The sequence below is a fragment of the Sinohyriopsis cumingii genome, unplaced genomic scaffold, assembly GCF_028554795.1.
Source record: "Sinohyriopsis cumingii isolate HCF-2022 unplaced genomic scaffold, ASM2855479v2 utg001510l, whole genome shotgun sequence".
Lineage (NCBI taxonomy): Eukaryota > Metazoa > Mollusca > Bivalvia > Unionida > Unionidae > Sinohyriopsis > Sinohyriopsis cumingii.
The window spans coordinates 819,877-844,097 of record NW_028316007.1 but is presented as its reverse complement, the minus strand read 5'-3'; the positions used below and the strand labels follow the sequence as shown (position 1 = coordinate 844,097).

General features: G+C 34.4%; 1 protein-coding gene across 2 annotated transcripts in view; it reads right to left on the bottom strand.

The window, feature by feature from the left end:
- LOC149772396 (telomerase protein component 1-like) overlaps nucleotides 1–24,221 on the bottom strand; it is a 237,552-nt gene that overhangs the window by 122,346 nt on the left and 90,985 nt on the right. For both annotated transcript variants that reach the window (XM_089947879.1, XM_089947880.1), the window contains exons 23-29: nucleotides 23,628–23,810; nucleotides 19,384–19,559; nucleotides 11,607–11,754; nucleotides 5,887–6,063; nucleotides 5,068–5,160; nucleotides 3,666–3,798; nucleotides 573–750 (exon numbers count right to left, since the gene is read on the bottom strand). In XM_089947879.1, the coding sequence (XP_089804005.1) occupies nucleotides 573–750; nucleotides 3,666–3,798; nucleotides 5,068–5,160; nucleotides 5,887–6,063; nucleotides 11,607–11,754; nucleotides 19,384–19,559; nucleotides 23,628–23,810 (1,088 nt within the window). The remainder of the gene's footprint in view (nucleotides 1–572; nucleotides 751–3,665; nucleotides 3,799–5,067; nucleotides 5,161–5,886; nucleotides 6,064–11,606; nucleotides 11,755–19,383; nucleotides 19,560–23,627; nucleotides 23,811–24,221) is intronic.

The following is a 24,221-nucleotide window of genomic DNA, read 5'->3' as shown; positions in this document are numbered from 1 at the left end:
GAATTTCAAACTGTTTTTTTTACTAACCAAGCATCTATTGGATTCAGTAATTTCGAACTGGTTTGTCACTAACCAAGCATCTCTTGGATTCAGTACTTTCAAACTGATTTTCACTAACCAAGCATCTCATGTATTCATTAATTTCAAACTGGTTTGTCAATAACCAAGCATCTGTTCTAGTCAGTATTTTCAAACTGGTTTTTCACTAAGCAAGCAACTCTTGGATTCAGTAATTTCAAACTGGTTTTTCACTAACCAAGCATCTGTTCTAGTCAGTAGTTTCAAACTGGTTTTTCACTAAGCAAGCAACTCATGGATTCAGTAATTTCAAAATGGTTTTTCAAAAACCAATAATCTCTCAGATTCAGTAATTTCAAACTGATTTTCAATAACCAATAATCTCTTGGATTCAGTACTTTCAAACTGATTTTCCACTAACCAAGCACCTCTTTGATTCAGTAATTTTATGTTTTTCACTAACCAAGCATCTGTTGAATTCAGTAACTTCAAACAGTTTTTCACTAACCAAGCATTTCATGTATTCATTAATTTCAAACTGGTTTGTCACTAACCAAGCATCCGTTGGATTCAGGAACATATGAAGAGCTCTCTCCAAGTAAGAGAAAACAGCATAGGGCAACATATTCTCTGGGGTCAGCTGCATATTGGCAATCTCCATGACCTTTGGCTTTTCACTTCCTATGATGCTGTGCAGGCTCAAAAGGTCATGTAGCTCTCCAACCTCCAAACCTATAACAGTGAGATTTGCCATTTTTAACAATGGAAATATCAAAAGAAATATTCACACTTTATAAAATCTTGATTCAAAAGTAAAAATGAAAATATAATATATAACTGACAAACTTTAAAATCTTTTTTAGACTTAAAATATATGGGAAATCTGCTCTTTTCAACTATTTTTCATCCTTATTCACTGCGAATATAAATTTATCTTTCCACAGCTACTCTAGACAGAAATTCTGCTTGTTGTAATTAATTTCAGAATCTTTAACTTACCAATATCATTAATAGTCCAATTTAAATTAAATAAATGAAACAAAAATCTAGTCATAAAATGTATTTATATCAAACTAAATATTAAAGACCTATCAAAAAGCCATTAAGTTATTTATTTGTTGTCAATGACAGAAGCAAAATGAAAGAACATTATATTTACATGCAAAATATGTATCTGTGGGATTTGAATTTGTCTTACTAATATGACATATCAAATAACTTTCATGAGGCCAAGCCTGCTACCAAAACATGTTACAGATAATTCAATACAACACAACCCATTATATATTCAATCCCTTGAAAGGTGGCAAGCTACCTTTATTAGTAATGTACTTGCTTTTCACTTTGCAGTCCTAGGCTGAATACCCAGTTCTAACGCCTGTAAACCTGAATGATTGCCTATGCATGGTGTGGACCTCTTGGTAGAAGTTGGTCCATGTGCTAATTTCTAGCTAAGGATTCCTTAGCTCTTTTAATAATTTTGACATTCAACATTAGTGCTAAGGTCCATGACATTTTAAAGTTTTGCATGATTCACAAATTACTTTGTTATCAAGGTTTCTCATAGAAAAAACATATTAATATAACATGCATCACCATTGATATAACATGTGCCACCATTAATATAACATGTACCATCATTAATATAACATGTACCATAAATAATATAACATGTACCATCATTAATATATCATGTACCATAAATAATATAACATGTACCATCATTAATATAACATGTATCATAAATAATATAACATGTACCATCATTAATATAACATGTACCATAAATAATATAACATGTACCATCATTAATATAACATGTATCATAAATAATATAACATGTACCATCATTAATATATCATGTACCATAAATAATATAACATGTACCATCATTAATATATCATGTATCATAAATAATATAACATGTACCATCATTAATATAACATGTACCATAAATAATATAACATGTACCATCATTAATATAACATGTACCATAAATAATATAACACGTACCATCATTAATATAACATGTGCCATAAATAATATAACATGTACCATCATTAATATAACATGTATCATAAATAATATAACACGTACCATCATTAATATAACATGTGCCATAAATAATATAACATGTACCATCATTAATATAATATGTACCATAAATAATATAACATGTACCATCATTAATATAACATGTACCATAAATAATATAACATGTACCATCATTAATATAACATGTATCATAAATAATATAACATGTACCATCATTAATATAACATGTACTAGCATAAATTTGTACCACCAGTAATAAAACATCTACCACCATTAATATAACATGCAACACCAAGAAATCCCATTATTATGTTCTGCAACCATTTTTTAGCAAATTCATCTCTTAATGTGCCACAATCACAATTCTGCATGGGGTAAATGACTATAAAATATGAAAGAAGCGTGTCAAACTTTATTTATTTAATAGGTCAACTGCAAATAAATCAGGAATCAAAACACTTCCATAATGCAGATGAGCCAAGAAACGGATTATAAACTATAGCTGTTAAGTTTTTTTGTGTAATGTGTAAGCTTAACCTGCCCCCACCCCTTTTCATGTTTATCTGTCCATAAAAAATACACACTGTACAATGAATGTAAGACATTTTTCTCCTGAAAATTATACTTATTTTAAGATTTCATGGATAAAAGATTCCTTCTGATTTCAATTAATCAACACTAATACAGAAACAAGTATAAAATGATAATAATGTGCCAACACTTGTGCATTTTCAAGACAGAACTAGTTTCAGAAAAATGCTATTTTGGACTTTTGCATGAGAACATGAAAAATAGTTTAATAAAAGTTTCCACAATATCTAATAATGTTTAAATTTTGACAGAAAATATTAAATGCCAACAATAACAGTGCTTGAGTTGCTTTAATGTCTATATTCTCCATTACTTTTGCAAATGACCTGAAAAATGAGGTAGACTCAAGAGCATTTCCTTAAGTAGCAGATCTGAACCTTTTGTTGGAGGTGGTTTTCAGAAAATCAAGAGACACATGGTGAACATATTTCAATCTAACAAAATATTTTGTCAGATCTCACAGGATGACATCATAGATATATTTTCTAGTTTTCACTACCATAACCACATGCCAATATATGACTTATAAACAGTATCTGTATGAGTGAGCTATAAATTGTATGTAATATGAGTGAGTCATAAACAGTATGCGGTATGAGTGAGTCATAAACAGTATGTGGTATGAGTGAGTCATAAACAGTAAGTGGTATGAGTCATAAACAGTATGTAGTATGAGCAAGTCATAAACAGTAAGTGGTATGAGTGAGTCATACACAGTATGTGGTATGAGTGAGTCATAAACAGTAAGTGGTATGAGTGAGTCATAAACAGTAAGTGGTTTGATTGAGTCATAAACAGTAAGTGGTATGAGTGAGTCATAAACAGTATGTGGTATGAGTGAGCAATAAAAAGCAAGTAAGCTATAAATATCATGTGGTATTATAAGTGAGCTATAAACAGCATGTGGTATGACTGAGCTATACATAGCATGTGGCATGAATGAGCCAAAAAACTGTGGTATCAAAAGGAAGATCCTGCATATGAAATACATTGAAACTTACCATCCCTGGCACAAATAAGTAAGGAAAGCGCTGTGGAAACAATATCCTTCCCAAGGTCTGACTCAAGCCTGGATAAGATCTCCTGCAGCAGGATTGGCACGGTTTGGGGAAGAGACTTCAGTTTGCTATTCATCTGTTAAAACAAATTACATGCTTAGCAACAGCAACAAGTGCATCATTACAATAACATTTACATACACCTAAACTATATGGATACCTGGGTACAACATACACCTAAACAATATGGAACACTAATGTTTCAAGTCAGATGAGTTAAAAAATTAGACTAAGTCCCATGGCATAAAGCTAATACTGTATATTACATTCCAACTCTTACTCTGTCTTGCAGCTTGAGCTCTGAGTTAACTGCAGCTATTCAACTTATTGCATCCACTGTATGCTGTGTTTGTATGCATGCTTCAGACTTTCACCTAAGTCACAGTATGCCTATTGTGTGTGTATCCATGCTTCAGACTTTCAACTATGTCCAAACAAGAATTCCATGGAATGTTATGTCTTGACTACTCAACTGTAGCATAATTAAAAATAAGCAGAATTGGTTGAGCAAGAAAAATTGGTTGTAACTTACTTTTTACTCTGATGAGTAGTACTGTATAAGATTAGTACACTCAACAAGTTTCATCATCTACATAAAGCAGTGTTGGAGAAAATGACCCAATTCCAAAAATTTCATGTAAACACTGGAGTGTAAGAAGTAGGTCAGTTGAATTATTTTCATCCGTGGTAAAGCAGTACCCCCAAGATGAATACACATAAATATTGGAGAGTGAGAAGTAGGTCAGTTGAATTATTTTCATCCATGGTAACGCAGTACCCCCAAGATGAATACACATAAATATTGGAGAGTGAGAAGTAGGTCAGTTGAATTATTTTTGTCCAAGTAGTACCCCCAAGATGAATACACATAAACACTGGTGTAAGAAGCAGGTTAATGTGAATTATTTGTCCATGACAAAGTAGTACCCGCCCCAATACACATAAACACTGGTGTAATAAGTAAGTAGTACCCCCAATCTGAATACACATAAGCACTGGTGTAACAAGTAGGTCAGTGTGAATTATTTTGTCCATGGTAAAGTAGTTCCCCAAAATGAATACACATAAACACTGGTGTCATAAGTAGGTCCATGTGAATTATTTGTCCATGGTAAAGTAGTACCCCCAAGATAAATACAAGACAAAAATCCTCTTACCTAAATTGGCAAAAAGCCACTTTTCTTTTTTCCTTATCAAAACTAAATATTAACTCAAATATGTATAGTCTCAATAAACATTTTTATTCAGAAAAAAATTAACACAGAAGAATTTATGATTCTAAAATTAAAGTGTAAAAATTTACTTTATATATATATATATGGCATTTTCACATGATTTTGTTTACCTTTTCATAAAGTCCAAACACACGCAGCTCTTCACAAGCAAGTTTAAGAAAGAGTGGTATATTTCCTTCTTTCTTAGACAGAAGGATCTTCAGCTGAAAGGAATCATATAATAATTTTAAATTATAACAATAATAAATTAATAATAATAATATCATCCTATCATGTTAAGCACCCACCTGGGAAAATTCAGAAAGAGGCCTCCTAAAATGTGTCAAAATTTCCATAATTAAATTCAGAAAGAGGCCTCCTAAAATGTGGCAAAATTTCCATAATTAAATTCAGAAAAAGGCCTCCAAACATGTGGCAAAATTTCCATAATTAAATTCAGAAAGAGGCCTCCAAATATATGGCAAAATTTCCATAATTAAATTCAGAAAGAGGCCTCCTAAAATGTGGCAAAATTTCCATAATTAAATTCAGAAAGAGGCCTCCAAACATGTGATAAAATTTCCATAATTAAATTCAGAAAGAGGCCTCCTAACATGTGGCAAAATTTTCATAATTAAATTCAGAAAGAGGCCTCCTAGCATGTGGCAAAATTTCCATAATTACATTCAGAAAGAGGCCTCCTAACATGTGGCAAAATTTCCATAATTACACAGTACTTAAAAGGACCTCTCTGTCCATGAAAGTCAGATGCATAAAAGGGTCAACCATTAAAGCCTCAAAGCCAGTGTGACTATCAGTGAAACAAGTGAACAGGAAGGGAAAAAAATAAAATTGGTGTAGGAATCCATTATAAATGGACAAATCTTCAGTTCAAAGAACATTAAGAATACTCCTTGAAATCATGAATAAGATTAAAAAAGGCTTATTACCTGATTGTTGAATGGAGATTCATCCAATATTTTCCTGTGAACAGCCAGGCTGTTACGGACCATTTCTGCCTTGTCCCACATGTCCAGTTCTGGAACACACATTTCTGCTATCTTCAAACGCTTAAGAGACTTGAATATTTTCCCTCCTTCCAATGAAGTAAAGACCAGAACCACATTCTGAAAAAATGTATCAACCATAAATGTAGGTAAAAACCAGAAAACATTCAAATACATATCAATCATAAAATGTACCCAAAAACCTGAACCACATTCTATATTTCCATAAATCTGTAAGTACAAAGCAGACCCACATTCTGAAAACACATGTGAACCAAAGTAATAAGTAAAGACCAGCATGTTTTGAAAATATGTGAACCATGAGTATTTAGTAAAGACCAGAATCATATTCTGAACACTTGTGTGCATGATAAAGTGTTAAAGACATGAATCACAATCTAAAAATGTGTGAACCATTAAGTGTTAAAGACCAAAACCACAATCTAAAAATGTGTGAACCATAGTATTGAAGACCAGAATCACAACCTAAAATTTGTGATCCATTAGGAGTTAAAAAACAAAACTGCATTCTAAAAATATGTTTGACATATTAAGTGTTAAAGACCAGAACCACATTCTAAAAATATGAGTGAAACATTAAGTGTTAAAGACCAGAACCACATTCTAAAAAAATGTGTGAAACATTAAGTGTTAAAGACCAGAACCACATTCTAAAAATATGGGTGAAAAATGGTTAAAAATCAGAACCATATTCTGAAAATACAAACCATAAAATGTAAATTATCATGATATGGGGTATCGTTATTTTTCACCTTAAAGTCTCGTGTTTATAAAGGGGACAATAAATATATATATTGTGATTATGTTTGATAAATTTTGGTCAAGTGCAGAAGGAACTAATAAGCAAGGATCTATCTTTCCATCTTCATCAAGAGAACCTAATTAGCACAAAGACTATCTTGTCTTCCATATGCAAACATGAAAAACCTAAAATCATTACAATTAAAAATAGTGGGTCAATGTGACCTACTTCTGAGTAAGAATGTTACCTCTGCAAATCAATGTTTTCATCAAAGTGGCTATTCTAATGATATTATTCCTATTCTTCAGACTATTTAAATAAAGCTCTTGCATACAAAACCAAACGTTTCCATACAGGTGTTATGCAAAAATGATAATCACACCTCATAATTATAAAAAAGTTAAAAAAGCTCCCAAGCAAACTGTTCATGGCCCTCCTTTAATACATAATAAAACACCAATATTCAATACATAATGTAATAACCTTGCAATTCATGAACTTTGAACAGTCAATCAGTTTAACTGTATATATTAATCTGATTCTGGATGTTCAGAGGCCTGCATAAATGTAAGTCATTGTGTTAGAACACTGGAGTGCATAAATGTAAGTCATTGTGTTAGAACACAGGCCTGCATAAATGTAAGTCTTGTGCTAGAACACAGGCCTGTATACATGTAAGTCACTGTGTTAGGACACAGGACTGCATAAATGTAAATCATTGTATTAGAACATAGGCCTGTATATATGTAAGTCATTGTGTTAGAACACAGGCCTGCATAAATGTAAGTCATTGTGTTAGAACACAGGCCTGCATAAAGGTAAGTCATTGTGTTAGAACACAGGCCTGCATAAATGTAAGTCATTGTGTTAGAACAGAGGAGTGCATAAATGTAAGTCATTGTGTTAGAACACAGGCCTGCATAAATGTAAGTCATTGTGTTAGAACACAGGCCTGTATACATGTAAGTCACTGTGTTAGAACACAGGACTGCATAAATGTAAATCATTGTGTAAGAACACAGGCCTGTATACATGTAAGTCATTGTGTTAGAACACAGGCCTGCATAAATGTAAGTCATTGTGTTAGAACACAGGCCTGCATAAATGTAAGTCACTGTGTTAGAACACAGGCCTGCATAAATGTAAGTCATTGTGTCAGAACACATGCCTGTATACATGTAAGTCATTGTGTTAGAACACAGGCCTGCATAAATATAAGTCATTGTAAGAGTTAGAACAGAACCCTGCATACATGTAAGTCATTGTGTTAGAACACAGGCCTGCATACGTGTAAACTATTGTAAGAGTTAGGACATAGACCTGCATACATGTAGGTCTTTGTGTAAGAACACAGGCCTGCATACATGCAAACTATTTTAAGAGTTAGAACATAGACCTGCATACATGTAGGTCTTTGTGTAAGAACATAGGTCTGCATGTGTGCAAGTCTTTATATATGAAAGTCAGTATATGAGTTTGAACACAGGGCTACATACATGAAAGTCAGTGTAAGAGTTAGGACTCAGGCCTGCATACAGATTGTAAGAAATTGTGAGATTCAGAACATAGGTTTGCATACATCTAGGTTTTACATGGTTATTGTAAATGTTAGGACACAGACCTGCATACATGTATATTATTGTTAGGGTTCGGACACAGACATGCATACATGTAAGCTACTGTAAAAGTTAGAGCTCAGCCCTGCATACATGTAAGTGAGTGTAAGAGTTAGGACACAGACCTGCAGACATTTATGTTAGTGTAAGAGTTTGGACATGGACCTGCATACATGTATATTATTGTAAGAGTTAGAACATAGATCTGCATACATGTTGGTGGGTGTAAGAGTTAGGAAAGAAACCTGCATACATGTAGGTGGGTATAAGAGTTAGGAAAGAAACCTGCATACCTGTAGGTGGGTATAAGAGTTAGGAAACATACCTGCATATATGCAAGTGAGTGTAAGAGTTAGGACACAGACCTGCATACATTTAAGTTAATGTAAGAGTTAGTTAAGAAACCTGCATACATGTAGGTGGGTATACGATTTAGGACACAGACCTGCATACATGTAGTGGGTATAAGAATTAGGACACAGACCTGCATACATGTAGGTGAGTTTAAAAGCTAGGACACAGACCTGCATACATGTAAGTTAGTGTAAGAGTTAGGACACAGATCTGCATACACATATGTTAGTGCAAAAGTTCAAACACAGCACAGTTCAGTTTGGAATAAAAGTAAATGGTGTGAAATTAGTTCAAAGAAGGTACATTGAACAAAATAGCAACAACAGAATGTAGTAAAGATAGCAACAACAATGTAATAAAGGTAGCAACAACAATGTAATAATGGAACAACAGGCAGTGTAATAAAGGAAGCAACAACAATGTAACAAAGGTAGCAACAACAATGTAATAAAGGAAGCAACAATAGGCAATGTAATAAAGGTAGCAACAACAGATAATAAAGGTAGCAACAACAATGTAATAAAGGTAGCAACAACAGACAATGTAATAAGGTAGCAACATCAAACAATGTAATAAAGTAACAAAGGCTTGTTAGTCTTTAAAAATTATTGAAGAAATACTTTACAATTTCTTTTTCTACATGGATTGCTGCAAAGTAATATTTAAAATCATGGTGTTCATGGATTATAATTTTGTTCAATCTAGTAAATTACTTGTCAGCAGCTCCTCCCCTCATTATTGTTACAATGCATGTAAATGTAGAAAGAAATTAAAAATTAATAATAATCCAACTGACTGTTTTCAAAGTGATCTTACCAATCTTCAGCATTGGTCAATGGTTAGGTATTAAACATCAACCCGTCATCATTATACTAAATAATATACACAATATTATTGTTATAAAATCACCACATCAGTGAACAACAATTTTACAAATATACAAAGAAAAGTACATGTTACTTCCTCCAAGGAATATACAAAGAAAAGCACATGTTACTTCAATCAAGTACAAACAGACAAGTCTTGGCATTATTGCTGTAAAATTTTTACCCAAGCTTCTAGTTTAGAGCAATCTCCTGCCAGACTGTCTGCCCTGGAACTTTTTAAACCTCTTTTCCTTTCTTTTCGTCTTTCATTTTATGCAAAACGTACAGACTTCATGAGGTTTTCTTTCTTGTTCATCTTTCATTTTGTATAAAAATTATATATTTTATGATCAAGACTAGTGATGCAGTGCTCAATGTTTCATCAATTAACAATGTAGGCAGGATGGAGAAGTTGAACAGAGAATCAGGAAAACTGATGATAGTGGTATGGTCATGTTGCAAACCAAGAATACAATAAATTTATTTTTTTCATAAGGTAAGCACAACTTATTGAACCATAAAATACATGTCACAGTGGCCTACTTTTCACTAACAGATGTAGTAAATCTTATAATGCAATCACAAACCTAAATATATGACTCCGCAGGTAATAGTGCCTGAGAAAGTAAGCTAAATACTAAGGTAAACAAAAAAACTGTCCCATGAAATATTGTTCACAATCATCAAGGCATAGTACTCCATATGATTCTACAAAAGTGTTTGATTGTTGTGGTTTTGGGGTTTAATGCCATTTTTGAGTGTATGTACATGGCAGTCAGATAACAGTTTAGGAAGAATGCAGGAAACCCTGGTAAGAACCACCAATTCATGAGAAGCAACTTGCAGTATTCTGACATACCCACATTGGCCAAACCAAAGACTCCAACCCACATGGACAGAGGAAAGATAAAAGAGATTGGTGAGCACTTTAGACCATCTGGCCACCCAGGCCATACAACAGTTTATGAGAAAATTACCTATTATTGCAAATCGCCAACCAAGAGAAACTGATCTTAATCCAAAGGTAAGCACAACTCACTGAACCATATAATATAAGTCACAATGACCTAGGTTTCACTGATATGCCTGTAGTACTCAGGATGCAACAACATAACGAGTTATGTGATTTCATAGGCAATAATGCCTAAGAAATGTAGTTCAACACAAAGGTTAGCCACAGTTACCAAGTATTCACTGAAAGATGTAGTACTCCATTTGATGCATCCAAATATCAGGTTATGTGGCTCAAGAAAATGACCTAAGTACAAACCCAAACCCGAGTGTTTATGCCTAAAAGTATGTATGGACCAACAGTCATCAGATATCGATAAGCTGGCTAGAAATGGAATAATTGGAACTTCTTGACTGTTCATTTTTACAGATTCTAAATAAGGACTAAAGTTTATAACAATAGAGAGCAATGAAATAATGCCAAACTTTTTGTCAGGACAAAAATGTGAGTAGCCACCTATTTAAAGAGTGGCATAAACAACTGTTTAAGAGAAATGGTGCAAATACAAAACATTTTATCTAATCAATGGATTTTTGAAAAAAGTACATCAAGGAGACTAACTTTTTTATGATACATGTGATACTCCTCAAGATAAGGGTATCTATTATGCTTCTTCCTAACAAACCGCTCCAGTGGCCTTGTGGTTAGACCATCCATCTTGGATGCGGAAGGTTGTGGGTTCGATCCCTGGCCGAGTCATAACAAAGACTTACAAAACTGGTACTAACAGCTGCCTCGCTTGGTGCTCAGTATTAAGAGGTTAGTGTTAGGACTGGTCAGCCTGGTATCAGGATAATGTGACTAGGTGGGACATCATGTTACATGTCTGCGGCATGATGCCCCAGTGCTAGATATCACTATAAACTGCCACACTGCAGACATCATAGTGATATGACTGAAAAATTGTTAAAGCTATGTTAAAAATCCAAATCACACACACACACACACACACACACACACACTTTCTAACATACACAATGTCATCAAGCAAGTGATAAATTGTTCTTGACACTCTCAGCAGGTGAGAGGGGAAAGAATCTTCAGGTACTAACCCATGGTATTGTTGATGGTAACCATTCCATGTTGTGAGGCTGGTGAACTTCCTCCATCATGTCCAACCCATCCATAAATAGAACAAGTGGGGAGAAACACTGTTTTGCTGACTCTGCCAGAATCTCTCCAAATTTTCCAACAATATTCCTGAAAATTGCATTGAAGACCCTTATTAATATGTCTTCATTAGACTGAGAAGTAAAGAAATTTTTAAAACTATTTTAACAAAATTCTCATCTAGAAGTACTCGATGGCTATTAATTATCAAATGAGATTATTTGCTTCTAAATATTACCAACCAATAAGGATATTGCAACATCAATAAAGAAATGTTATGTAATATAGCTACAATGATTTTTATTATTTATCACTGTTGTGGAAGGAACAGTATTATAATAATAATAATAATAAAAATAATAATAATAACTATAACTTTATTTTATGAAGATATCTCAGAATAACATATTATTCAACCATTACGTTAAGTATAAAAGCATAAAGTGCATATGATATGCAAAAACCAATTTTTTTTATACTAAAATATGTTCTTCAAAAATACTTGCCCAATCATAATACTTTAGGAGAACTACCACTACCTCGCAAATCCAGCCCTCCCTGACACTAATTTTAGCTCAAGAGAGCTAAAAATTGTCCTCTTACCCATTAGTGGTCAGGCAGAGTGAACTTACAAATAAGACTTAGTGGCAAGGCATAAGGATATGTTAGTTATTACTTGAGTGGAAGGCACACTTCTATGGATGTAACTGCTGGGAGGCTGGGAGGGTGTATGTGTATTATGATTGGGTAAATCTTTTCAAAGAAACATATTTTACTATAAACAATTGGTTTCTTCTTCGAATACATTATCCAATCATAATACCTTAGGAAAATAAGTAAGAGGCAGAGGGAGGTACATCCTCTTAGGAAAATAAGTAAGAGGCGGAGGGAGGTACATGCTCTAAAAATCTATGATCCCCTAAGATATGAGAGACAGCTCCATACGTCAGGGCACAGCTTCAAAAGAGAACAAATTTTCACATTCAAATCCAGTGGAAGGCATGAAGCCATGTCTTAAGCTAACTGGAAATGTGACCTGTTGAGCTGCGTATATAGGTCCTACCAGATCAAATTGGGCCCTTTGGGATGAAAAGAATCTCAGAGATAAAAGCTAGAAAATGTGGATTCTGATCTCCATCCCACAGCCTGAATGATGACATTCAGAAAACAGTTCCATTTGAATGCTAGGCTGGTGGCAACTGCCCTAACCTCATGCGCAAAAATGCATTAAAAATTTCATTGAACTAGGGTCATTTCCCTGTATGCTGAGCAAATAACCCACTTTATTCAGGATAAGATATTCTGAGCTGATATATCGTCCTGACCTGATTTAAGAGATAGAAAAAAGCGCAATCTCCCTCTACGCATCGGCTCCGTTCAATTAAGGTACCACTTCAAAGATCTGACATCTTGAAAGTGGCCTTCAGTTGAAGTGTCAAGATGAGTGTCAAGACGATAAGTGCGTTGAGGAGTCCCAGGATATGGTGAACTTGAAATTCTTGTTGATGACAACACCATTTCAACAAGTTGCATGCCATGATGCAAAGGTCTGGCAAATGGGATCCTTGTTATTGAACATAATCACCATTTTAGGATTGAGTTCCTCCTTGTTATTTGAGAAAAGTCCCAGACCATGATGCTAAGGTATGTGGACTGAGATCCTCCTTGTTGCTGGAGATAAACCAACATTGTAGTCCAGAGATAATCCTTGTTGTTGAGAAAAGTCACCACTGTAGATAGTCAGACAGAATGAGAACTCCCTTGGCCTTTTAAGTATTCTTGCCCCCCAATGAAAGGCTTTCCCAATGGCCATCATCTCCTGAACTATTGATATGAAGATGCCATTCCTAGGGAAATCATGTACCGCTGGTGTCCTGAAATGATGGCAGTGGGCGGGCTCCCTTGCCTTTTGTACTTGCATTGGTACAGTCTGTAATCTCAAGTCAGTGGACATGCAGATGCAAACCCACCATGAGCCAAGTTAGGCTGCTCCAGTTCTGCCAATGGTGCCTCGAATGGTGCAGATAATGAGAGAATGTGTGCCAACTTGAGGACTCCATTTGTGCAGATGAAAACAGTAGCAAAGCAGTAGAAGGCAACCAAGGACCATGATGTTCACTGCCACGTTGAGCAATCCCATGCAGATAGAATTCCTTGAAAGAAAGATGCTACCATGGGTCGTTTCAATGCCTGATCCTGAGGGAGATAAAATATGGTGCCTGTGTTCTGAAGCCCATACCTAAGTCATAAATCAATGAGATGTTACAAGGTCGTATTTTTCCTTGTTAATGAGAAATCCAGATTTGTAACAAGGGCTATCATGGCTGGTGAGAGATTCTCAGGACTGTCCCAGGAGCCTATGAAGAGACGTGATGGTACAGTATGTGCTTGCTGATGTTGCTGCATGATGCTGTCCAGGTAACCTGAAGTTGCCATCATAGAAATTGTCCAGGTATGTGCAATTACTTGATTACTAGAGCACTGAACTGTCCTTGTCCGACTACAATAGTATAAATACAGAATCTATCAGTATGTACATTACACACAAACAACCTTCACAAAGAATGGAATAAAGGCACCATTACTGAGATATACCTGGTAGGTGTAACAAAATCCATTATGAGGCAATACTTGTTGGGTAAAAAGGCCCAGAGACCACCTGTACAATTAATTACCCATAAAGACACCCGGATGCTATGAAAGGCTTGGATAAAAAAAACTTGCTAATATGTACCTGTTAGTAAGGAAATTACACATATATAGGAGTTATATGAGCACTAGAGACTTGTACTTAAAATTAAGTATAGCGCAAATAGACTGTGAAGTCGTAAAGGCTCCACGTGCAAGTAGCCAATGTGTAACTATGATAAAGTGACTAATTTGTAAATGCAAATCTTGTTATGACAGAAAGAGAGAAAAAGTTGGAAATATAGATGGAGTATAATTTTTTTAGAAGTGTCAAAACTCTTCCAATTTGAAGTGATACATCTTCCATGTAGCACTGGCTTTGTGAGGTTTTGGCATAAGCAGAAGTAATAACTAAAATATCTTTTAGCCTTGCCACCAAGTCTTAAATGTAAGGGGAGATCACTCTGCCTGACTGCCATAGAGTCGGCAGACAACTTTTAGCTCCCATAAGCTAAAGGTAGTATCTGGGAGGGCTGGATTTGTGAGACAGTAGTAGTTTTCATAAGGTATTATGATTTGGAAATGTATGTGAAGAAACAGAAGAGAGCATGAATTTCAGTATTTCAATATTTAAAATGACAACTGCCCATCAAGATAACAGTTAAACAATTGTGTTTTAAAAATGTGCAGATTGGTTTTCTCATCAGACTATTTTGAGAATTTCATTTCATAAAATAGCACTGGTGTAATCAAAGGATTTTTCAATAGTAATTGTTTTCTGAAATGGTGTTTTTGCAATGATCATTTGTAATTCATCTTAGTTTAGGTTGTTCTTGGGACTTAAAATGAAACATATGATTCAAATATTGAGGGCAATATTCATTTTCAACTTTGAACATCAATAATGACTTGTGGCAGGCTAATTTGTATTCAAATTTCAGCCATTTCAATTCCAAGAATTGAACTTTGCATGGTGTATCAAATGGTAAGTTTAGCTTAATTCTTGCTGTGTATTTTTTTTCGTTTTAAAGTATGTGAACAGTTTGGTGCTTTCAGTTGTATTTCCCCACACTGCAACTGAATCCAAAAAAGGAAGAATCAATGCACTGTTGAATAATTTCCAATAGTTGAGTGGTAGATAACATTTTACACTCAGTAAAAGATAAATGTTTGAGCTTAATACAGAACAGAGGTGTTTCAATTGCTAACATCATTCTAGATTATTATCAACATGAACTCTCAAAAGATTTCTGTGCCAACATTTCTGATCAGGTCATCTTCAATATACATCTCAAGATTTGGATTTCTGTTCACTGATATGCTTTGCCTAATTCCTAGTTACACTGCCTTGACTTTTAGAGGATCGATAAACATGTTATTCAGAAAGTACCAATATTCAACTTGACATAAACCTTCACCAATTATTTGTTTCATGTTCTAACACCAGAATCATACTTATGCAAAGTAGTATCATCAGCATAGAGATAATTTTTTAATGTTGTACATAGAGTGACAAGTTATTTATAAATAATATGAATAATACAGGCCCTAAAATAGATCCATGTGGAACTCCTTTGTTGATGAACATCAGTTCTGATTTAATGTTACCAATAACAACATGTTGGCTTCTGGCAGATAGGTGTGATTTGAACCATGAGAGTGATAAGTTTCTATGCAAATGTATTATCATCAGTTACATCAAAAGCCTTCTTAAAATCAAGATACACAGTTCTCCAACTAATTCTCCATTGTCCACAGCAAGCAACCAGTCATCAGGAGTGGTTCCATCTAATCCTGATTCGGATGGGTGAGTTAAAAAGTATTTTGGAAGACAACCATTAAGATGTTTGGAAGCATGTCTTAACAACAGCATGGGCATGTTCGGCAGAATAGATATTGGTCTATAATTATCTGAAATTGATTTTGAACCATTTTTATAAACAGGCGTAACCTTAGCAGCCTTCATTCGAGATAGGAATATTCCCTTAGCAATGCTTTGATTAATTATATAGGTATGAGATTTAGCAATAATATCAGCATATTTGTAGATGAATGACAGACCTATTCGATTCAATTCAGCAGAATTCACTTACTATATATGCATATACAAAAATGAGCAGTGAACCCTACATTTTCAGGAATTTTAGACTTAATATTGTGTTCTAATTCTGCTTTGATTAATTATATAGGTATGAGATTTAGCAATAATATCAGCATATTTGTAGATGAATGACAGACCTATTCGATTCAATTCAGCAGAATTCACTTACTATATATGCATATACAAAAATGAGCAGTGAACCCTACATTTTCAGGAATTTTAGACTTAATATTGTGTTCTAATTCTGCATTAGTATCTGATGAATTGAAAGCAATATTAAGTGCTCATTAAATCTTTAACAATACCATACATATCATGCATTATTGTCCCATAAATTATTAGTTAATTTGGTATCTTGCTGTTTCTGTTTGGAGCAAAATCCCTCTAATTTTCCACATTTCTGTTGGACTTTCTACATATCCAACCAATGTTTTATACAAAATTTATTTTGGCAGACTGAATCATGACAGTAAAGTTTATAGTTATGCCAATCCTGGTCTTCATAAAAAAAAAATCTCATTCTGTATTGCTTCACTAATTCTGTCATGAGCCATGTAGGTTTATAGGGGTGTTTCACTCTTTTTGTTTTTATGGAGCATGTTGATCTGAAACAATGTATCATATTATAAGTGCTTCAGTGTTTTCTACATTTGTTATTCAAAAGAGGCTGGAGTTTGCTAAAGGAGATAAAAAGTTTTCAACATTTAATTTTTTAAGCATCTACAGGTGATAACGTTATGCTTTGCATTATATATATCCATACTATTTACTTTGCATGTAATGCAAATTGGAAAATGGTTGCTTACTGATAAATGAGGGACCTGTACTTCTACGATATTCTTCTATTTATTACTATCAACAGACCAATTAATGTATTTGATGTCTCAGTGACTTTTGTTGGTGAGGTAACAAGGTGAGATAACATCTAAGAATAGACTCTGTTGAAATCCCCCATCACAATAACTTCTAGATCATGATCTAGTGTTACCCCATGTTCAGTTTCAAACTTCTCTATCCAACGTATCAGGTGGCCTGTACAAATAACATACCAGTACTGACTTAGGCAAGGCAGATTTGTATCAACATGGTCTCAGGCTGACTGATCTCAGGGTCCTTTCATTGTTAATATGAAACTTGACTCTTTATTTTATATGGTAACCACCCCTCCCTCTTTAACAATAGAGTCTTTTCATCTTTTCTTCAATTTTATATCCTCTATACCAAGCTCTTCATGTTGTACATCTATTATGTTAACAGTTTCACATCAGCCTAACAAATGGACTTCACTGTTTTGATTCAATATCAGTCTTATCTGAAGATGGCAATATGTGTCTCATAGAGACTTGCCATTCAAAGGCCTTTCTTAATCAGGCTTAGTGATGACAATATTTGTCAAATACTGAGACTTGCCATTCAAAGGCCTTTTTCAACCAGGCCTAGTGATGACAAGATGTGTCAAATAATGAGACTTGCCATTCAAAGGCCTTTCTTAACCAGTCCTAGTGATGACAACATTTGTCAAATACTGATACTTGCCATTCAAAGGCCTTTCTTAACCAGGCCTAGTGATGACAACATTTGTCAAATACTGAGACTTGCCATTCAAAGGCCTTTCTTAACCAGGCCTAGTGATGACAAGATGCATCAAATACTGAACCTTGCCATTCAAAGGCCTTTCTTAACCAGGCCTAGTGATGACAATATTTGACAAATACTGAGACTTGCCATTCAAAGGCCTTTCTTAACCAGTCCTAGTGATGACAAGATGTGTCAAATACTGAGCCTTGCCATTCAAAGGCCTTTCTTAACCAGTCATAGTGATGACAAGATTTGTCAAATACTGATACTTGCCATTCAAAGGCCTTTCTTAACCAGGCCTAGTGATGACAACATTTGTCAAATACTGAGACTTGCCATTCAAAGGCCTTTCTTAACCAGTCCTAGTGATGAAAAGATGTGTCAAATACTGAGACTTGCCATTCAAAGGCCTTTCTTAACCAGTCCTAGTGATGACAATATGCGTCAAATACTCAGACTTGCCATTCAAAGGCCTTTCTTAACCAGTCCTAACACAATGACAAGATGTGTCAAACACCAAGACTTGCCATTCAAAGGCCTTTCTTAACCAGGCCTAGTGATGGCAAGATGTGTCTAATACTGAGACTTGTCATTCAAAGGCCTTTCTTAACCAGGCCTAGTGATGGCAAGATGCGTCTAATACTGAGACTTGTCATTCAAAGGCCTTTCTTAACCAGGCCTAGTGATGGCAAGATGCGTCTAATACTGAGACTTTTCATTCAAAGGCCTTTAATAACCAAATTAAGTAAAGTATAAGTATAAGCAGGTATAGACTTTAACGATTCATTTTTTTAAAACATTTACAGTGTAATTGTAGCCATAACAGAAGGTATATGGACCACAGACCTCAAGACAAGTGACTTTTAATATTACTATTATTGTCAGTAGTCTCAGCTCGATTTGAACATGAACTATTATCTTAAAAAGAATCAAGTCCATTTGTACATTACTGTTTGACATTATACAGGCATGCTCATCTTTCACAATGGATATATCATCTGTTTATGTGGCCTCAGGGGATAAAGCTATTACTATCTCCACAATTAATTACCATACCTGTTTTGCACAGTAATCTTCTAGTTATGACCCAAAAGTCGTTATATTTAAAATGTCTTTGTCGACTATGTACGAATATGTGTTCATTAGATACGTGAGCACTAGCATAGGGACGAAAATGACATGGATTATCATTACAGGTCTCCAGAGATAAAAAAAAGGATTTACATCTCAGGCAAGCTTTCTTGCCGTTATGTCAGTTCTTATACATTAAGCAAAGCTTTTCATTATTGCCATCCCGACCACTTTAGCTGCACTGTATTCTTTATGGTGTTGAGTGTGGTGCTTTTCAACAGGGAAATTACAGATGAAGGTACTTAACATCAAGTGCTTTATATTCTGACCATGACACTTACTTGAAATCTTCAGGTACTGTGGTCTGTAAACCAAAGCGAGCATTCAACTCATAGCAAATTCTGCGAAGGGTGGCCAGTATATTAGCTGATCCTGGAGCTGCTCCCACAACATGGGTTATCACAGTGGCTGAACTGTCACATGACTCCGATTCAATATATTCATGCACAAGAGAGGCCTGCAATATCAAAGAACGTATTTCATTTCATAACACGAGTACCATGATTGAGACACAAGAAAGGGTTGCAATATCAAAGAATTTATTTCATTTCATAACACGAGTACCATGACTGAGACACAAGAGAGGCCTGCAATATCAAAGAATTTATTTCATTTCATAACATGAGTCCCATGATTGAGACATGAAAAATAAAATACCTGCCCTGTGTTAAATAGTTCTTTGTGTAAACATGAGTAGGGTTTGGCTGACCAACTGGTCTTAATGACCTGGACTTTTTGGTCAAGGTATGCATTCTTCAACTAAACCTAATTTGCAGAAACTATTAATTTCTTATTATACTTACCATGACCATAACCAAACACTTTAAATCCCAGAATCTATAGTTATCTTTACACAGCTTGGTCAAAGAACTTGCCTTTGAAAAAAGGTTATTCTGTAAAACCCTAATTTTTAAGGCCACAATGACCTTGACCTTTGATCTTTTGAACCCAACAATTAACAGACCTTTTCCACAATATAAATGCAAGACTTCCACATAGTATGGTTTACTTGTATGGTCTATAACTTAAGTTAATGTGTCAAAACCCATTTTTCTTCTTTCAGTTCAAGTTGACCTTTTGAAGTCAATAATCACCCACAAACTGGTGAATGTACATAGTTGGGAACAGACACTTTTATACAAAAATAACATTTTTCTTCTTTCAAGCAGTGACCAAGATCTTTGACTTTTTGATCCCAAAATCAATAGGGTTCTTCCTCACATATGTGCAAGCAATTCAAGAAATCTTTCAAGTCTAGCTGGTGGAGAACTCAAGTTACTGTCTTCTTTTAGTTGCTATGACCTTGACCTTAGACTATTCCACCCAAATATTGAAATGATTTTTTTTTAACCCTTGTGGAAGCCATCCACAAAGTACTGAACTGGTCTGTAATGTAGAATTAATGTTATGGTAAGGAATAGGAAAAGTTAAAAGACAGCCAGTCAGAGCATAATACATGGCACCAATATGGCAGAAATATTTTAAAAAATAATAATTTTACAAACAGAACAGCAATGTTTATCAATCAAAGAATTATATATATATTTATCACAAGACACATGGATTGACATCTTTGTATGCATAGTACATGTCACACTAACATAACAGTATGCCATTGAGTAATGTCGAGTCACAGCTGTTACTTGAATGACAAAATCACAAATTCATATTAATTTGATTGATAGCAAAGCAACAGCATACCAGTCTCAAAGTCAAATTTATTATACCTACCCCCAAAATTTGGATTAATACTGCATCATCATTAAATAACATTAATGTTCTTACGGCCATTGTTCACATTACAATTTGGATCAGAAACCTATTCTCCAAGTCTACCAAGACAATTTATAGCCCATACTAAATCATTACACAGTCTAGGCCCAGAGTAATTCAGTCTGGGTCACTAGCTCTCCAAGTTTCCTAAAACAATCTGTAACCCTGGGGTAAATCATCACAGTCTCAGCCCAGGGCCATTCAGTCTGGATCACTGGCTCTCCAAGCCTACTAAGACAATATATAGCCCAGACTAAATCACGACACAGTCAAGGCCCAGAGTAATTCAGTCATTGGCTCAGCTCATAATCATCAGAATAACTACCAAGACCAGACACACTTCTTGTATCTTTTCTTGCTGCAGCAAAAAATAATACCCCAAGTTGTAAAATGTTTATTAATGTCTTAAATTAATCTCCAAGATTTTGTTTATTTAGTAAACATACAAATTCTAAAATTCTGTGAATAAGGAGTACGTTATTTGATGCTAATAGTTCATGACATATACATCTATTTTCTGGAATAGACATAAGGAAATATTTCACAGTGGAAACACTGTATTGTCATGCATGGTAGCATAATGAGAAAATACAAAATGTTTCCACCTCATGAGTAAAATATTAATTTATACAGAATAAAAAACATTTTCTTTCTGTTAGATATTTGGAAGGCATACATTTCTTTATCCATTCTGTATCAATGTGATTAATGGCTGCATTACAGCTTCAATAAAATGAAGTTCTCACATTTTATAAAAATCTTTGCATGTCAGCTTTGTACAATTGAGACTGTACATATAATATTTCAAATTGTGTTATAATTAGAGTATGTTTTCATGCAAAATGAGGAGATTTTATTTGTCAAGGACGTTTCTTGAGCAAATGGATAAGTGAACAATATGAATACTACTGAGATGGGGGTGTTATAGCAACATGAGCAAATGCTCCAAAAGGATTCAAAGTGTTACATCATTAAACAAGAGACTGTAGTGATTTTGATTTTACTTGAAAGGATTTTGGCTGCTATTCTTGCTTATTTCTGCACTCAGGCATGATTTTTTTCTGGTGATGGCAGGCTTGCAGTCTACTTCAGAAACAAATGCTTTACCATAAGTTTGATTGTCAACTTAATTTTGGTTTGCAATTGATGCTAATCAATGCCTGATTTCTGTTGTTTGCAGACATGATTATGATAGTGATGACAGTTAAACTGCTACCCAAACAATTTTATTACTATATGTAACAAAATACCATTCGTTCTTGAATGTAACATGCATGATACTATATGGATGACACAGAATATGAAATAGAAAAGGTCATGAATGTGCAGTCACTGACAATTGAATGTAACATGCATGATACTATATGGATGACACAGAATATGAAATAGCAAAAGGTCCTGAATGTGCAGTCACTGACAATTGAATGTAACATGCATGATACTATATGGATGACACAGAATATGAAATAGCAAAAGGTCCTGAATGTGCAGTCACTGACAACTGACAATTAGCAGGATTCATGTAGAAAGCCAATTATAAAACAGTTAATACTTGAAGCCAGCTTTTTGTTGTCTGAAGTTCATTTACATGCATTCTTGACTGTGCCCTTACACTGAATATATAAATATAAACAAGAAGTTCAACATTGTGAGAGAGGAAAGATGTGGGGTGAGAAAGAAAAAATAGGCCTAAATATGGAAATACAGGTCTGTAGAACATGCATTAAGGCAGATATACTTCCTAAATGGAAAAAGAACATCCTTCCAAAAGTGACTTCACCACTATCACGATAATGATAAAGTGATAACAGTCTTTCACTCACAAATATATTTAAACACCTCATAATGAAATAAACAATAAATGAAGGATATCTTGGATATATATTTGTCACACATAATGATTCAAAATGTTTTCATATCACTCATGAAATAGTTCTGTATATCTAACCAAAATATAGATTATCTTATTGTTATAAAGGCAAAAAAAAAGGTTGATTTGCATGTGTTTTCTCTATTAAGTGCCAATACAATTATATCAATAAAAAGAAATTCCTAAATTTTACTACAATTCTGCAACAACTACATCTGACAAATTTAGCTTTTACATATCATGCGTCAAATTATGTACTTTGTCAAAATAATGACTGTATTCAAGTGAAAATGTGATTTTTATTTTTGTCAACACATTTCATGTGAGGATTAATGCTGTCTGAGTGGGATAATTAGAAAGATAACAGAACAAATGTATATCTGACAGACTTCAGAACATAACATCTTTAAATAAATGATTTTAATGACTCAGTTTACTTGGAGGATTTTTGTTCATTATTTTGTTTATTAAATCATTCAAACATAAATTTTTGTGTGGCCTTGGCAAGTTTGCAGTCTAGCTTGGTATATACTCACATACAAGCCATATCTAGGTCTATACAGTATATTAGGACTAATCAGTAGAACAAATAACACAGACCCTGATCTGTCAGCACATTACTTACTGGACAATCAGGGTCTATGCTGTCTGCAGTTGGATCCGATTTTTACATGAACATATATATAGTATTTTATCTTGCCTATGAACCATGCTTTAATGCATTTTATGAATTTCAAAAATTTTAACAAAAACTCCCAATCTTAACAGAGATAAAAATGGTAACACTGTTGACAAAGATGAAAATGTTGATGATGCCATGAAAAGGAAAATCCATGCTATATGCAGTGAATACTATAATTCCAATACTTAAGCAAGATGTACCAGAAGTGCCGATTTGCCTGTTCCTGGTTTGCCATGCAACATGATAATTCCGGTTCTCAGGTCAGTGATCAGCTTGATGCAGTCTTTGATCATTGTCTTCCTGCCAACAAAAGCATTTCTGTGACTCTGAACAAAGGCCTCATGCAGCTGAGTGATGTGCTGTGCTTCATCTAAGATGGCACCCTGAAATGGTCGTGTCAAGTTAAATACATACTGCAAACCAAGAAAATTCTGCACACAACTTATTAGTTTTGCAAGTCATGGCAGATTAAAACTTCAAATTCACCAAGAAGTTAAGTAAATATTAGCCCTAATTAAAAATATACCTCTGCAAATGCAAGTACATCTACTCTGCCTTGAAACTATTACAAAAACCAGAAGTGGAATCAATAGCTGTGATAATTTCTACAAGAAAAGCACTCTAAGGAATTTTGCGATTGTAAGTTGCAACTGGTTAGCCAAACATAAATGTGTCCATCAGACTTATTATATGCTGTTGGAATTGAAGAGAGTGGTAGAAACATCATAGAATAAAGAAAAATATTTAAGTCTATATAAAGATTGTCAAAAATATGTTTCATAAATCAATTTTCA